Below are 19,463 nucleotides of genomic sequence, written 5' to 3' on the forward strand. Positions count from 1 at the left end.
GGAGTGGAAATTTTTGCATGCCACATTTTGAAGTTGATCAGATGTTCAAGATGGTCACCAGTGGTTATATGGAATTTTTACTTCTTATATTTATCATTTTTACTTTTTATCAATAATGATTGATGACATCTTTAAAAAAATTAGGATATTGGTGCCTTAGGGGCTTTAGTTGTGCTTGTCTTATTTTGCAGTCAATCGAATATACAAGAGGGTCACCATCATTTACACTTCATTATATGTTGTGCTTCATTAGTTTTAGGCTGGTTTGAAAACAAGATGCATGACATACAGATTATGATCATTGCTTTTTCTCAGAAATTAGTGATCTTTCCAAAATATTGTTTGCCACAATCAGTACAAAATTATTAGCATACTGTATTGGTAAGTATTGTCCATTTCAATGTCCAGCTTTAACCTGACCTCTGATTGACCTTGACCTATTGTAGGAGCTGAAAGGAGGGAGGACATACCAGAAGCTCGGGTATAAGGATGTGGACTTGGCAGAGTATGCTGGGTCAGGTTGTCAGACTCAGAAATTCCTTCTAGAGGGCTATGACTCCAAACATAGACAAGACAATTCCGTCCTGGAGGTTACCGTTGAGATGTCCTTGGTGTCCGGGGACCCTGTGTTCAAAGTGTAAGTTAGTGTGGAGATGTCCCTTGTGTCTGGAGACCCAGTGTTCAAAGTATAAGGTAGTATAGAGATGTTTCTGGTGTTAAAATACCTGTGTTCAATGTACCTGGTATATGTTAACGTGGCAATATCCAGAGATACTTTGCTCAAAGTCTAAAATAAGAAATTCTTGTGAAATAATGATTGTGTACATGCCATAAAATCTCCTGTGACAGGTTGTTTTGAGTATTGTGAACTAACGAAAAGTTTATATGTGAAAGTCTAATATACGAAGTATTTCCTTATAGTTATCAAACTCATGATAAAGTTTACTGACAGAAGTTTTATGTAACTAATCTCAAAGTATTTACTACCATTGTTAGTCCTCAAAAGAGCAAGTCTGTGTTTTACCGTCTACCGATGGAGATGATGGATGTGCAGGAACAGGAAGCGCGGGGGATTGAGGACTGTAGTGAGGGAAGTCTTGCCTCCAACAGCAGCGGGTTTGACAGTCTCCCCAGGAAAGACCGTCCTGCAATCCTCCCTGTTGGTAAGTCCTGTGATGTAAAGCCCGGTGATTGAGGATCTGTGTCCAAGAATTTAAAAAATAGATATCTTACAAAGCCTCTAAATTAGTAGATAGGATCTATATTTAAAAATTAATAATAATTATGATTGATTATATCATAGTGATACAGGTCCCATTGGCCTCTTGTTATGTTGAAATGAAAGTAATCTGCCCTTACATCTTGTTAGATTACTGGTTTGTATTACAGAAAATCCCCCGGAGTTTGACAGTAACCATGACTTTGAGAAGAGCCATTCACGAAACAACAGCTATGCAAGTCAGCATTCTAAAGGTTCAACAGGCTATGTCTCATTATCACACAGTCGACAGTCCAGTATAGGCAATGAAAACCCCACCCATACAAGGTAAGCTACCAGACAAAAACCCCACCCATACAAGGTATGTTACCAGACAAAAACCCCACCCATACAAGGTAAGCTACCAGACAAAAACCCCATCCATACTACCAGAGAAAAACCCCACCCATACAAGGTATGTTACCAGACAAAAACCCCACCCATACAAGGTAAGCTACCAGACAAAAAACCCACCCATACAAGGTATGTTACCAGACAAAAACTCCACCCAAACAAGGTAAGCTACCAGACAAAAACCCCACCCATACAAGGTAAGCTACCAGACAAAAAACTCACCCATACAAGGTATGTTACCAGAAAAAAACCCCATTCATACAAGGTAAGCTACCAGACAAAAACCCCACCCATACAAGGTATGTTACAAGACAAGAGCCCCACCCATACAAGGTATGTTACCAGACAAAAACCCCACCCATACAAGGTATGTTACAAGACAAGAGCGCCCCACCCATACAAGGTAAGCTACCAGACAAAAACCCCACCCATACAAGGTAAGCTACCAGACAAAAACCCCATCCATACAGGGTACCTTACCAGACAAAAACCCCACCCATACAAGGTATGTTACCAGACAAAAACCCCATTCATACAAGGTAAGCTACCAGACAAAAACCCCACCCATACAAGGTATGTTACCAGACAAAAACCCCACCCATACAAGGTATGTTACAAGACAAGAGCCCCACCCATACAAGGTATGTTACCAGACAAAAACCCCACCCATACAAGGTATGTTACAAGACAAGAGCCCCACCCATACAAGGTAAGCTACCAGACAAAAACCCCACCCATACAAGGTAAGCTACCAGACAAAAACCACACCCATACAAGGTAAGCTACCAGACAAAAACCCCACCCATACCAGGTAAGCTACCAGACAAAAACCCCATCCATACAAGGTATGTTACCAGACAAAAACCCCACCCATACAAGGTATATTTCAAGACAAGAGCCCCACCCATACAAGGTAAGCTACCAGACAAAAACCCCACCCATACAAGGTATGTTACAAGACAAAAACCCCACCCATACAAGGTATGTTACAAGACAAGAGCCCCACCCATACAAGGTATGTTACCAGACAAAAACCCCACCCATACAAGGTATGTTACAAGACAAGAGCCCCACCCATACAAGGTATGTTACCAGACAAAAACCCCACCCATACAAGGTATGTTACAAGACAAGAGCCCCACCCATACAAGGTATGTTACCAGACAAAAACCCCACCCATACAAGGTATGTTACCAGACAAGAGCCCCGCCCATACAAAGTTTGTCACTTGACACGAACCACACCCATACAATGTTTGTCGCCTGACGAAAAACCCCACCCATACAAGGTATGTTACCAGACAAAAACCCCACCCATACAAGGTATCTTACCAGACAAAAAACCCACCCACACAAGGTATATCAACCTGATACAAGAAATGTTTGGTGCAATTAAGTCAGAAAATCAAAATGCTGCCCATATATACATGTTATTAAGATAAATTAAATTAGCATGAAGTTAGGTACTAGAAGTTAGGTACTATATGTAGAAATTAGCACTAAAACCTTATACCTTTAAGTATTTACTGTATCTACAATTAGCATGGACCAAATCAAAGTACTTTTTCATACGTAAATGATAGCATGTATCTGCCAATGTACTATACTATAATATTTCTCTGGTTTTGTCAAGGAAAAGAAAATATATGAGTGATCAGCAGAAAACACAATCCTTATTATAAATCTATTTTCCTTTCTTATCTGATGAAACAGTGACCATTGCAAAAGGTAAGGTTACATAACCACAGGTCTGTTACAGTCAGAAATACCTGTGTAGAAGAGGTATTTTTGGTGTAGATTAAGGAAGGGGTGGAAAGGGGAGGTAATGTTACAGACCTGTGGTCGGTATGAGGATGTAATATATAGCATCAAATTGGGAAAGTTTTAGCATCACTTTAGTTAAAGCAAATTTGTCTGTGGTATCAAAATGTAAGTTCAGAAAGAAAACCTTTCAGGCAGTCAGATAGGAAGAACCACAGATCTGTTAAAATTGAAAATATACAAAATTTAAATGAAAATATATTTCATCAAATATTCAGATTAATTTTAATACTTTGCAAACATTTCCCAATTTATGATACTTTCTTTCATTCAGAACATTTATTTTGCTTTAGTCAGTAGATAGGTTTGCTACTTTGGTACATGCTGTTTCTGTATACCTGCACATACATGCATGACTTATATCACTTTACAGATTTTTGAATGTTTTATATTTGTGAGTATACCGGTGTGTTTTGGCCTAATGTTTACTTCTACTTTAACTTCTCAGTCACATTAAAATCTTTTATCATTTCATTCATAACTGGCATTCACAGTTTGATAAATGTAAGCAAAATAAAACACTGGATGTGTGACCAATCCTGAAGTTTGGAAACCTCTGGGTATAGGTAAACAGACAAGTTATTAATAGAAATGAAACATCTTAATGATGATGAAGTATTAAATCATTGATAATCATACCTAATCAAATCAAATGTGCCTATTAATTCTGCTATACTACTGTGAACCTACACCTATATTCCCTGTTTACATCATCTGGATCACAAGTTTTCTAGACTGCAAAGTTTGGCGTATGGCCTGTCATACAGAGTGATGTCCCTTTATAACCTGAGGACATAGACATCTGATTAATGATTCATGACTGATGTAATCATTTGGATTTTTATACTGCTTGTTAAACATGGCATTTATTGTGAATAAGAAAGAGCAAGTGGTTAACTTGATCCTATATGTATGGATAACTTGTACTTGTGTTCAGTGAATGGTACCCTTGGTCTTCATGTTTATATGTTAAGTTTTAGAAGTGGAAAAGTCATGTATTTATACGACAACTTTCTCATTGTGGAAACGGCTACATCCACTTGTGTTGGTGCAAAGAAAACATAGTCTTGATCAATCCAGTAGTTGTGAATTTCGACTTTTAACCTATGCACAATATTTCATGTTTTACATGCTTATGGGTTGAATAATAATATTTCATCATAAAGTCATCTGGCTTTAAGTTTACTTCCCAATCCAAGGTATGGAATATTGGAGACAGCTTTGAATATCTCCAAGCTCTATTTGTTATTGTGACCATATTTGCACCCAAGCTTCAGTCTCTATAACAGATTAATTACAGTACAGTTAAATTTTCCTAATTAATGAGGAAGAAGTCTGTTTATGAATTAGGGCTACAATCAAATACCTACTGGACAATTGTATATATACATGTAGTGCTGATGACACAGGTGGGTGCCCATGAGGATGACCTGAACACTGCAGCGTACTATTACAAAAGAGTGATCGGTATGCTGATCACTTAACTTTATGACAAATATGTCAGGAATAATGCATTTTGTTTTCTAAAAATATTTCAGGTTCTAGAATTTGATTTTCCAGGCTAGTTGATATAAATAATATTACAGAACTCTTTTCCCTAATATTTCCATCCCAATTGCAAGTTTTCCACACCGCTGGCATCAGAATTAACTCGGAACCACTGTATATCATTAATGTAAATACATATATGTGTACATTACTATATCATTAATATATAATTCTATACACTCTTTTATGTACATCATATCCTGTTTTAACTAACAGCAGACTGCATCATAAGGTGCACAGAGCTTCCATAGTGTGGTCAGAGTGTTGATTGCTGTGATGTGTGAAGTCAATACTACTGATGGCTAGAATTTAGAATGTAGATCTACAATACTGTCACTCACTGCTTCAAGTAGCAATATTACATTTTATATACAAAATTCTTTAACATTCTTTTCACAGTATTTGTTTTATACGCTGCACAAGAGTCAACCATAGTGTCAGGATATGTCTTACTCTGTATGAATAGTCAACCATAGTGTCAGGATATGTCTTACACTGTATGAATAGTCAACCATAGTGTCAGGATATATCTTACACTGTATGAATAGTCAACCATAGTGTCAGGATATATCTTACACTGTATGAATAGTCAACCATAGTGTCAGGATATGTCTTACTCTGTATGAATAGTCAACCATAATGTCAGGATATGTCTTGCACTGTATTAATAGTCAACCATAGTGTCAGGATATATCTTACACTGTATGAATAGTCAACCATAGTGTCAGGATATATCTTACACTGTGTAAATAGTCAACCATAGTGTCAGGATATATCTTACACTGTGTAAATAGTCAACCATAGTGTCAGGATATATCTTACACTGTATGAATAGTCAACCATAGTGTCAGGATATATCTTACTCTGTATGAATAGTCAACCATAGTGTCAGGATATATCTTACACTGTGTAAATAGTCAACCATAGTGTCAGGATATATCTTACACTGTGTAAATAGTCAACCATAGTGTCAGGATATATCTTACACTGTATGAATAGTCAACCATAGTGTCAGGATATATCTTACTCTGTATGAATAGTCAACCATAGTGTCAGGATATATCTTACACTGTGTAAATAGTCAACCATAGTGTCAGGATATATCTTACTCTGTATGAATAGTCAACCATAGTGTCAGGATATATCTTACTCTGTATGAATAGTCAACCATAGTGTCAGGATATATCTTACACTGTATGAATAGTCAACCATAGTGTCAGGATATATCTTACACTGTATTAATAGTCAACCATAGTGTCAGGATATATCTTACACTGTATGAATAGTCAACCATAGTGTCAGGATATATCTTACACTGTGTAAATAGTCAACCATAGTGTCAGGATATATCTTACTCTGTATGAAGAGTCAACCATAGTGTCAGGATATATCTTACACTGTATGAATAGTCAACCATAGTGTCAGGATATATCTTACACTGTATGAATAGTCAACCATAGTGTCAGGATATATCTTACACTGTATGAATAGTCAACCATAGTGTCAGGATATATCTTACACTGTATGAATAGTCAACCATAGTGTCAGGATATATCTTACACTGTATGAATAGTCAACCATAGTGTCAGGATATATCTTACTCTGTATGAATAGTCAACCATAGTGTCAGGATATATCTTACACTGTATGAATAGTCAACCATACAATCCAGATATATCATGCTTTTTACGAATAGCCAACCATGATATTGACACTATGAAGGATCATGCACAATTAAGATAAAAATTTGGCTAACACTAGATATGTTTCTTCTTTTACAGAAGTCCAAGTGCTGGATCTGCTCTCATCAATGATCTCATCAAAGGCGACCGCAGAAAGGTATGTTGTCATTGCTTTTGTGATTTCATAGTCAGTTTGTATCATATTCTTTAGAGAGAAAAAATATCAAATTAGTCAGAGATAAAGAATATCTACTAGGTGTTGAAGTGAAAACTGGGCTCAAAATTACAGCCAGTTCTGACTGGAATTTTTATTAAGTTTTAAATAAATTTCTGATTTGAAGTGCTTGAAAAGGCAAACAAATTCACACAAGTAATTCAACGTTTAACAGAAAGATGCAGAGTGTTTAATGTAAACACCCATAAGTCCATCTGTTTGTTATTACAGAAATTTGAGGACTCTACGAAGGAGAAGAGGATGGATTCCACACGAGTAGATGCCACAGGGGTTGTTGATGAACTCCTCAACTCGGCAGACCTTCTATCCTCACGGGAAGAAAGTATGTTGTCCTTATTGGTATATTGACTGTGCTGAATCTGTTTACTCTCACACCCCTTATCTTTGTGTGAATGTTAAGTAAATAAAACAATAAACAATACTTGGTGTCTAAAATTGTTTATTGTTGTGTCTGAGTAAAAATTTAAAAATATCTTTTTGTCAGTTCGGAATGCATTACCCTGTTAGACACTAATAGTAGACTCTGTGCTTTGTGTGACAGGTTCAGGACTACAGCTGCTGGTAGATAAAGATGGTACAACGGCCCTAAGGTGACCACAGAGGTTAAAGTGATGGGTGTTGTTCTGTTGAAACCAGGAATTAAAGCCATTCAGCCCTCAGGTGACATCAGCAGTGAAAGTGATGGGTGTCGTTCAGAAGAAATTAGGAATCATAATTGTTTGACACCTAGGCAACCTCAGGAGTCTAAGTGATATGCATCATTCTGATGAACCTGGGAACAATAGCTGTTTGGCTAAAACCCTTGGTGTTGGACTTTCTATTATTATCCCTGTATATGTCTCCACAGGAACAAGCAAATCCATTAAGGAAGAGAATTCCAGCCTGTCTCTGTTGCAAGACACTCTAGGATCCTGGACTCATTCCTGTTTTATTCTATCATATGTTGTAAAATGATGTTTCATTGAACAGAAACAAGACTTTGTGATTTTGATTTTAGAAAACTTTCCTGGAAAAGATATGAATTCAACAAATCCAATTCCTATGTTGTGATTTTCTTAAGGTTTCTAAAGGCATTAAGATATATCTTACAAATCTTTTATAGTCTACCATGGAGATGTTTACAGCTTACCATGGAAATGTTTACATGTTACAATGGAAATATTTATAAGTTACCATTAAAATGTTAATACTTAATCATGACACTGTATTAAGCCATGGCAGTGTTTATGGCAGTCATGGCATTGTTTATATGTACTGCAGCCATTGCCATTATAAGTTATTGTAAAACAGTATGTAAGTATTTGAACATGTTACTCCTATTAAGGTTCTATGTGGTGTTAAGAGATAGAAAAAGAGAATACACTAGGATTCAAGGGAGATAACTGCATTTCTATTTTTAGATTCTCCCATTTGAGCTTTTCTAATGGTACGCTTGGTGCTATTACATTATGTCTCATTTCATCTCATTAAACCTGGTCAGACTACGAAGTAGATTTAACTAGCCTTCGCTTACGGCGCTATTGCATAAGCTGTTGAAACAGTTGGAGAGTGAAGTAAAAGAGGCAGGTACAGATCGGGACTGAGGCTGGACTGCGTAATATTTGGCATGTGCAGTTTCAGTGGTCAAGCTGTACCTGCCAGAAACTGACTTGTTGAATATCATTAGTTTTTAAGAATTTCAGCATAAAAAGCAGGGTCAGTGCACTCACATATTTTCGGGAGCATTGTGCTATAAAGTATGAGTGAAATGGATGGTATCTTAACTTTAGTTAATTGATTTATGATAGACAGGAAATTCTGAAAATGTTCATTTTGAGCTTTACATATATTTTTTAGGTCCAACATCAGGTACAAGTGCATTCATGTATAGTGGAATAATTCCAGATCACCTGATCCATTTCAACCGCGTAACGGAAATGCTGCCTAAAATTCTGCCTGTTATCTCCACCTCAACTTTTGCTGTACCACACTTTGTCAGGGGGGATAATTGTAAATCTGATGTTGCATCAGAACACTTTTGCCAAGGGGGATTACTGGATTCAAAATAGACTGTTTGGAGATAGGGAGATAACTCCATCACTTGAATGAATAAGCCACACCAGAAAATAAGTCTGTTAAATTGGACTTAAAAAGATAACTGCTATGCTTTCTAAGATATCACACCAACACTATAATATTAAATTCGGTAAATTCCAGTAGAAAACGATATCACACGAGATCATTGTAACTTGGCCAGTGTTGGAGGTGAAGGTTGACTCCTGTGTATTCAGATTTACCAGATCTGTGTTCAGTAGAAAAACATGTTTAACCATTTCACAGTATACTGAAGACTGTTTTTTGGTGGTTGTTGTCTAGGAGTATGAAGTAATGAAATATTTTGTAATGTGGATTTTTTTGTAAAAACTCTGTGAGATCATGTTATACTGATTTGAACTGGTAATCAAGACCATGTTTGTATGATGATTACCAATATCTCTGCCTGCTGATTGATTTCCTGTGCCTTACAGAGAAATTTTTTATTGTCATTTATCACGCTGTGAACAACAGGGTATTCATTGTTTATCATGGACACTGTTAAAGTTAGGATATTTATGGCTGTTGTTGTATTAGTTCTGTAGATACAGAATCTCATCATTGTCATTAGAAATGTGTTATTGTATAGATAACATGTTATAACGTGTAAGTAGACGGCCCCATATGTTCTGTAGTGTTATTATAACAACACTTTAGTGTGTTATGATATAATTTGATCATTATCTCCTATCATGTATCATATCATAACCAATAACTAACAAAACCTATCATCGAAACTTTCACCCCAGTTGTGAACCTCAGATCTCCATCATAGAATATCTTTCACAAGTTGTCAATCCTTTGTAAACCCAACACCGTTGCTATGCCTATTGCTTCCTCCTCGTGAAATTTTTCTGTCTCAAATTTTAAACTGTATTCTTAATGTAATACTGATTATGTTGATGGCTTTGTTTTACCTACTGACTAAACATTCCTTATGATTGTCCAACAGGTGCTACAGATGACACAGCAGTGAGGCAGTCTTAAAGTTACTTCTGATTGCTTTACCATTTAAAGCTCAGACTTTTTTCTATACTTATAACCCTCATAACCTACCATGTAAAGCTCGGACATATTTATTTACCTAGTTTTCTTAACCAAACATTGAGAGCTCAAATATAATTTCTGTGCTTACTTTTCATAACCTCAAACATATTTCTGTGTCTATAGTTTTCATAACTTACCATGTAGAGTTCTGGAGGTTAATGTAACAAGTATAATATTTCTGTTTCTAAATTGTTATTTATAAAAGTTCGTTTAGACAATATATTTTGTATAGGACTGTACTATTGTCTTTGTCTCTCCTTGTGTGTCAGCTGTCAGCATATTAAATGTACCCACCATGTTTGTGTTTCTGTACAATAATAATGAATCACTCCTGAAAACCTTTTCCGAACAGATGACCTAGTGTTAGTCGCTTCCTACCGTACTACACAAGGCACAGGCCATGCTAAAAGTAGAACTACATAAATAAATTTTCCAGGGTTTGACAAGCAACAAAACAAGGTTTAATTTTCCGTCAAATTAACACTTTGATATAGTTTCAGTTACCAGGTTTGACAAACTAACACCAGACATGCAAGGTTATGTGTATTCTCCTTACAGAAAACATGTCTCACTGTTTATATAGATGGTACTGACACATGTTGTATATATAGTAAGTCAGTTTCCCCTGTATATTACATAGCATTGATCTGTGTTTTAACTAATATATATATATATAAAGTACTAGACCAAATGCTCAACAGTTATAGTGCATCATTACAAGATAATTTTGTGATTTTAATTAATTTTTCTATAATTGAATTAAGTATTATGCCTCACCAAATCCACTGCATATTAGTCTCTTTTGGTGGCAGTACCTTGCCTCACCAAATCCACCATATATTGGTCTGTGTTGGGCAGTACTTTGCCTCACCAAATCCACCATATATTGGTCTGTTGTGGGCGGTATCATGCCTCACCAATTTTACCATATATTGGTGGGAAGTAATCTTAAGATTCAAAATGAATAGTGTCTACTCTCTTGATTTGGTGACAGTTATTGGTTATACATATCTATCATCTATTGAATTCCGTGATTTGATTAATTGGTGTCACGAGAGATAGAATGACATAGTGAAGTTTGCCTCTTTTGAGAGGAAATTACTTTTTGGAGATGGTTTCACTAGAAATTGGATTGCTTAATGGGGGTGGTCTCTTTAGAGAGGAAAATGCTTAGTAAAGGTGGTCTTGTAAGACAGGGATTTGCTTGGTGGAGATCATTTGTTTAGAAACATAATTACTTGCTGGTGATGGTCTCTTCAGAAAGTAAAATGCTTAATGGAGGTGGTTTTTGTAGTAAATTCGACTGTAGTTCACAAATTTAGAGAAGTAAAAAGGAATTTTAAGAAGTTTTGAAATATAGATAAATAAAGTGATAGAAATTTATTAAAATGAGAATGATTAATTGTAACTGTTGTATTTTTTCTGTCTTGCAAACTAACCCAACTTGGAATCTGGTACTACAAAGAGCTGATATATATGTATTGGAGATGTTGTAACCATTGAGTTTATATACCCAAGGTACTTACTGATTCTCCAACATTGACAAACTCCTCAATATAATCAGCACCATGAAATTACCTGTACAGACCAATTCAGAGCCAAAAAGACATGTGATTACTGTTGTATGATTGCTGGGTTCACTGTGATAGATGTGACATTTGCCTCCCCACATCCACATTTCTGAAGAAATTTTAGAGCTCGGCTTTACTGCCAGAATAGAAATCCTTAACTATGATAAATGTTTAGAGTGATTTAGGGGAGAGAAGAAAAGGTCTTTTAAGTTGAGCAGAGAGAACACATGTCCTTTCAGCTGATGTGTATCCCATCAAGTAATGCATGTCCCATAAGGTGATGTTTGTCCCTCAGGTGATGCATGTCCAATCCGGTGATGCATGTCCTCAGGTGATGTGTGTCCAATCAGGTTCTGTGTGTCCCTTAGGTGATGTGTGTCCCTCAGGTGATGTGTGTCCCTTAGGTGATGTGAGTCCCATCAGGTGATGTGTGTCCCTTAGGTGATGTGTGTCCCTCAAGTGATGTGTGTCCCTCAGGTGATGTGTGTCCCTTAGGTGATGTGTGTCCCTCAGGTGATGCATGCCACTGATGGATGGTCATGCAAGTGTTATGTGCCACTGAGTTGGTGATACAGTATACATTACACAATGTTTATATAAAATAGGTTGTTACCAGAAAATGATGACAGCACAAAATGACATTAGTGTGTCTTGATCTTAATGTATTTGTGTTTGATCTGTGAACACCTTGTACCACAGAATTATAATTTGCTGATTTGTTTTCTAACGTAAAATTAGTTATCAAATTATGTAACTGTCATTTATTATGAAACCTGTAATGTTGGAATGTATAATCCCCATGGATTCCCGTAAACAACGACGTGTAACCTGGCTGCTGTTTTAGAACCAATACCTTGGCCATAGTTTACAGGTAACTCCAGCCACTCTAGCATTAGGGTTTAAAACTAGCTTTGATTCTACCTCATTTATACCAGTGATATAGTATTGAGTGTTGATTATCATCACAACTTAACCTGGGCTACATTTCTACTCCTAAATAAGTTTTCAGTGATTTAACTCTGATGTTATAATGATTTATGACATGTTTGTCAGTGAAATATATGGATAGGAATTTATCAATTTGATAAAAACTTCTATAATTTCTGCATCACTACTTGTGATGTCATCAATTTTCCAATGATTGTTTCACTTTTTCGTCAATTTTCTGCTGATATTTTCCAAACTTTTTTGAACGACACTTCATTTTATGTTAAGAACAGCTTTCAAGTTTTTCTTCTTTAAAACTTAATAAAAAGGAGATTTAATGGTTTCTCATTAAATATCACTTGTGAAATATAAATGGTAAACCATTAAATACTCTGTCTTCTCATTAGTTTATCTCAGATTGATGGCAGAATCTTAATGTTCTCTAGCTTTAGATAATTTATTCAGTAGTTTTGCAAGATTCCAACACAGCTTGTAGATTTTTGTTAATGATAAAGCTTTGCTCAAATATTGCTGACACCCATGCCTGGTGAGAGGCCTGTAGTACTTTGCCTCATTGAACAAATGTTTGATTCATTTATAACCCTGTATATTATAACTGTACTAGATTTTGTGTACTGTTGTATGTCTTTACTGATCATTAAGGTCAGTTTCACTGGTCTTAATTGGTCATTGTGGTCAGTCTCACTGGTCTTCACTGGTCAATGTGTTCAGACTCGCCTGTATCTGTCTATATATTAGCTCGAAACCTTTATTTAAGCGCGATTAATTTTAATATTTAGAACAATACTGGTTTCTTTCACTACCCTTCATACCTGTGATGTGAATTAAGACCGTATGCAGCGTTTCATGTCGTACCTGTGATCATCATGTTAGAAGTGCACCCTTTAATATTTAATGCAGCTGTATCATTTGTTAACAAAACACGTGTTCTTAGCATTGCTTTAACTCAAGATCTAGATACATATGTAGTTTATGCAGTTTTATGCCTATGAAAATAGCTTCTTAATGCATAGTCGTTGTTTTCAACTTAAAGAGAGTAAAGATAAGCTCAGTTTTAGCTCAGAAAAATAAACAAGAAAATTTTGCCAGGTTGTGTACCAGTGATACTAACCATACAGATTCCAGTCTGATTATAACATCAATGACCTGTAAGTTTAATCAGACTGGGACCTCCATGTCTATAAAACTGTTTACATTCTGTGTCATCCGTCATGGTAGAATTTCTGATACATACTATTATCAGAACTTACTTCTATCTTAGTTTTAATACTAAAGAATAAATGTTTGTAAAAACTTAACAAGTGTTTTTGTTATTGAAATTATATCTGAAGTGTATTTCTGACCACAGGTGTTTTGCCTTGTTTAGTCTGAAAAACCTCACTTCTTTACATCATACATCAGAGAAATCTGAGAAAAAATTAGGCTGAAAAGAAAGTTTCCCTGATTACTCCTGTAATTTGTTGCCAAGTGACATAATATCTACCAGTATCTGTTTTTTTTGTTTTTTATCCCCTAAAACAATTTAGCTCTAACAGAGCTCAAAGTTAAATAGTGAAGGGCAAGATTCGAGAGGTCCGAGACATATTGATAGTAGCATGCCGAGATAAATGACACATGATCATGCATGAACTAAGGTCAAGGTAATCAATGTTTTGAACAAACTACCACTTCATCCCATCATGTTCTAGGAATTATGACTCAAGGTCATGGTTTTCAGAAGTTGATTAACGGTTATAACATCCTTGTGACTGAAAAAAAAAGACATTATTTTAACAAATTTGATACCCCCTTTATTGACGGTTTAAACACATTTGATTCCTGTTACCTTGAAGGAGGGAGGAGGTCATTTATTTCAATAAAGAGGTTTGGTATGTAACCACCTGATCCGACCTAAATGTGACTGAAAAATGAATTTTCTATCTCAATGAATGTGGATAGGTAATTTAAATGAACTTTGTCCAAAGACCAATTATTAGAAAAAAATTATCCTGGATATGCGTTGTGTTATTTTTAACAAATCATCAAAGATGCTACCTGAAGCAATATACACTAAAACATGGGTGTTTTCCTGGGTTTGAATGCAATTGCACACATGTACAAACTTTTAAGCAATTGAACTAAATCCAGTGTGATCAGATGCACTTAAATCCTATCCTTGAAAGCTAGTACAAGCATGCATTGATACAGAACAATTGAAAAAATCAAATTTGACCAAAAATATTCAGCGCTTATGTTTTCAATAATGAATTTACATGTAAGATTTTGATGATCTTTACATCAGAGGCGATAGCACAGATGGTAAGGCGTAACTCCCACATTAGTGTTTTCATGGGGTCACACAGGCAATCCAAGTCTCTGACATCATGATAGTATTTTCAATACAAAATTTTTCATAAACTGATTCTAGTGGCGAGTGTCCTATAATTATTTGTATCACTATGCATTGCAGCTATTACTGGCTAAGAAATCTTCGGTGATAAGGAATGTAGCTGATGAGTTGAATGATTGTACGAGTGACATTGAATCCTACTTTATAGTGTTTGTGACATGGTATAATGTCATCTCGATGTTAAATGTAACTTCAGGATTATAAACGGTCACATATCAAGGAGGAATCCCGCCATTGAATTAATCTTTTGTTTTGCATTTTCTTGTTCATTTCTCGGTCTAATAGTAATTATTTCAGCAGCATACACACTAGACACAACACTTTCCTTATCTACATTCATATATTTAGACATAATGTTTTCAAATGCATATTTACCTGTCATTATTAGTCAGGTATTTTGAAGGTACTGCACTGTATTACCCAGTGTCATACTGGAAGCTAGTCCTCAATAACCAACAGGTCAAGAGTTGTATGAGGAAGTAGTTGAATGTATACATTTAATTTTTCCATCATCATCATATCATGAGCTGACCAAATCACTCAGTTGGTTAACAATTTTTGTGTTAATTATTTCATACAAAATACAGAAGGGATCTTCTTTAAACAACATCAAAGAATTTGAATTCTACACTAAACCTTGCAGAGCATAATACAGAATTGGCTGATAAATATAGGATTGGATAGACTGATAAACCCAAGACAATATTGGATTGGCTGATAAATATAGGATTGGACAGACTGATAAACCCAAGACAATATTGGATTGGCTGATAAATATAGGATTGGATAGACTGATAAACCCAAGACAATATTGGATTGGCTGATAAATATAGGATTGGATAGACTGATAAACCCAAGACAATATTGGATTGGCTGATAAATATAGGATTGTATTGACTGACATACATTGGACCATATTGGATTGGCTGACATACATAGGACCATACTAGATTGGCTGACGTACATAGGACCATACTAGATTGGCTGACATACATAGGACCATAGTGTATTGACTGACATACCATATTGGATTGGCTGACATACATAGGACCATACTAGATTGGCTGACATACATAGGACCATACTAGATTGGCTGACATACATAGGACCATATTGGATTTGCTGACATACATAGGACCATAGTGTATTGACTGACATACATTGGACCATATTGGATTGACTGACATACATAGGACCATACTAGATTGGTGGACATACATAGGACCATACTAGATTGGCGGACATACATAGGACCATACTAGATTGGCGGACATACATAGGACCATATTGGATTGGCTGACATACATAGGACCATACTAGATTGGCTGACATACATAGGACCATACTAGATTGGCTGACATACATAGGACCATATTGGATTGGCTGACATACAAAGGACCATACTAGATTGGCGGACATACATAGGACCATATTGGATTGGCTGACATGACATACAAAGGACCATACTAGATTGGCTTATTTACATAGGACCATATTTGGTTGGTTAATTTAACACAGTAACATATACAATTGGCTAATATACATAGGACCATATTGGATTGGCTAATTTAACACAGGACCATACTGGATTGGGTATTGTACATAGGACCATATTGGATTGGCTAATTTAATATTGGACAATAGTGGATATGATCACAGGAATACAAAACAATAGTCACTAGTACATCAATACTTGAACACCATTTATTGAAAGTTACAAGCTGAGTAACACAGTAACAACAGTATGTCATGTTAGCAAACTCAACAGGGTATCATATAAAATCATAAGCTAATCTACACTCACTTGACTAGTTTCATTTTAAAGTTTCAAAATAAACCAGGTTTGTTTCATACTGTATAATGGACTGATTAGGCCATGCACAAATTTCACTGTCATGTTTTCACTGTTGGATGACATGAGCTTATGTGATTTGATACTTCTCATGATACATTTGTTAGTTCAATTTATTCATGTAGTTTAATAGTGAAAATTAGACACTGGCAACAGCAAACTTGTATCCCTACACTATTTAGCCCATAGGATGCACCGATGTAATTACCTAGTCCTGATAGGCTGTATATGACAGACACATCAAAGAAATGTGCTGCAAAAACTTACCGGTACATAAAATACTGGATATTGGGAAATATTTGCCCTTGGTTTTTTGCTCTGGTATAAAAAATTCATTCTTACCAAGTGTTCTAAAATACATAATTATAATATTCATCAGGTTTAACTTCTTATTTTAATCCAAATTCATTATCACCCTTCAGTATGAAGGAAAATTATACTACAGTTAGAATTTACTCTGTATACAGTATTCAGGAGACGTTGAAATCCAAGTAAAAGAGTCCAAAAACAAACTGACTAGATTCATAAAAGTCACACTAATATCACATATAACATCACGATAATATGTTTGATTACAAACCAAAAACATGACAATGAACAATAAAAGTTCTACTCACTGAGTCGATCAGTCTTTACAACAGTAATACAACCTTCTTACTGCTTCACACAGCTTATGTCTAACAACTTTTCATGTCAATCCAAGTTAAAACCTGCCTAACTCTCCATCGTCTAAATAACAATTTGCCTATCTTAGCACAGCATGTATATCCATTCACTTAACTCTCACCAATCCAAATAACCACTCACATAATTGTCTGCTTCTTTTAAATTAAATCAATAAGGGTAGTTGGGTGGTGCGGTGGTAACACACTTGCCTTCCACAGAGACTACAGTTTGATTCCCTGAACATGTAAAGGTATGGGGTCACTTATCGGGCCAAGTGGGTTTTCCCCTGGTACTCTGGTTTCCTCCCACAATGAAACCAATGACCATCCTGGGCAACAACAGGGATTAACACAAGCAATGATTGTTTCGCAATTTGTTATAAAACAAATGATATTTGTACTTACATCCACATTTTGTTTCAAATCCAAATTTGCAGAGCTTAAGTTAATCTACATAATCACTGGTCTTATCTACCACACTGATACCAATGCTTACTTTAAACCAGAAATGAATCACTGGCTTCCACCAGTAACAACTATCTTACCACATTCCAAATAACTTTAAGTTAACACAATCCATATCACTCTCTTAAGTTAACACAATCCATACCACTCTCTTATGTTAACATAATCCATATCACTCTCATGAGTTAACACAATCCATATCACTCTCTTCACTTAACACAATCCATATCACTGACTTAAATGAACACAATCCATATCACTCTCTTGAGTTAACACAATCCATATCACCCTCTTGAGTTAACACAATCCATATCATTCTCTTGAGTTAACACAATCCATATCACTCTCTTAAGTTAACACAATCCATACCACTCTCTTATGTTAACATAATCCATATCACTCTCATGAGTTAACACAATCCATATCACTTTCTTCACTTAACACAATCCATATCACTGACTTAAATGAACACAATCCATATCACTCTCTTGAGTTAACACAATCCATATCACCCTCTTGGGTTAACACAATCCATATCACTCTCTTACATTAACACAATCCATATCACCCTCTTGAGTTAACACAATCCATATCACCCTCTTGAGTTAACACAATCCATATCACTCTCTTCACTTAACACAATCCATATCACTGACTAAAATGAACACAATCCATATCACTCTCTTGAGTTAACACAATCCATATCACTCTCTTCACTTAACACAATCCATATCACTGACTAAAATGAACACAATCCATATCACTCTCTTACATTAACACAATCCATATCACCCTCTTGAGTTAACACAATCCATATCATTCTCTTGAGTTAACACAATCCATATCACCATCTTGAGTTAACACAATCCATATCACTGACTAAAATGAACACAATCCATATCACTCTCTTGAGTTAACACAATCCATATCACTGACTTAAATGAACACAAACCATATCATTCTCTTAAGTGAACACAATCCCAATAAGAATTTATAAAGATAAATAAATTGATTATAAACTTAATATAGCAAGCTTTCAAATGTTACACACAAGTAAAAAATATTGATATTGTAAAACTGACACACAAACAACATTGTATAATAAAAAGTTCACATGATCAGAAAAAAAAAATGATAAAAACATTTCAATTTCTTATTAATGGGATATGTTTGTACCTTTATCACATTACTGAGGATATTGTGACACTACACTGCTAAGTGGGAAGTTTTACTGCTGTAATATGTCAGTGTGAAGTTATACTGCTGTAATATGTCAGTGTGAAGTTATACTGCTGTAATATGTCAGTGTGAAGTTATACTGCTGTAATATGTCAGTGTGAAGTTATACTGCTGTAATATGTCAGTGTGAAGTTATACTGCTGTGATATGTCAGTGTGAAGTTATACTGCTGTGATATGTCAGTGTGAAGTTATACTGCTGTAATATGTCAGTGTGAAGTTATACTGATGTAATATGTCAGTGTGAAGTTATACTGATGTAATATGTCAGTGTGAAGTTATACTGCTGTAATATGTCAGTGTGAAGTTATACTGCTG

General features: G+C 35.6%; 1 protein-coding gene across 1 annotated transcript in view; it reads left to right on the top strand.

Moving 5' to 3' along the window:
* The window catches only part of LOC132546029 (early estrogen-induced gene 1 protein-like), a 37,392-nt gene extending 23,555 nt beyond the window's left edge, over positions 1–13,837 (top strand). Inside the window, exons 3-8 of the mRNA XM_060209724.1 lie at positions 447–637; positions 997–1,163; positions 1,390–1,546; positions 6,762–6,819; positions 7,108–7,219; positions 7,439–13,837. Coding sequence (XP_060065707.1) covers positions 447–637; positions 997–1,163; positions 1,390–1,546; positions 6,762–6,819; positions 7,108–7,219; positions 7,439–7,491 — 738 coding nt within the window. The 3' untranslated portion in view covers positions 7,492–13,837. The remainder of the gene's footprint in view (positions 1–446; positions 638–996; positions 1,164–1,389; positions 1,547–6,761; positions 6,820–7,107; positions 7,220–7,438) is intronic.
* Positions 13,838–19,463: the final 5,626 nt, after the last annotated feature.

The sequence above is a fragment of the Ylistrum balloti genome, unplaced genomic scaffold, assembly GCF_031769215.1.
Source record: "Ylistrum balloti isolate Yb309-2 unplaced genomic scaffold, AGI_CSIRO_Ybal_v1 Utg369874, whole genome shotgun sequence".
NCBI classification, from domain to species: domain Eukaryota; kingdom Metazoa; phylum Mollusca; class Bivalvia; order Pectinida; family Pectinidae; genus Ylistrum; species Ylistrum balloti.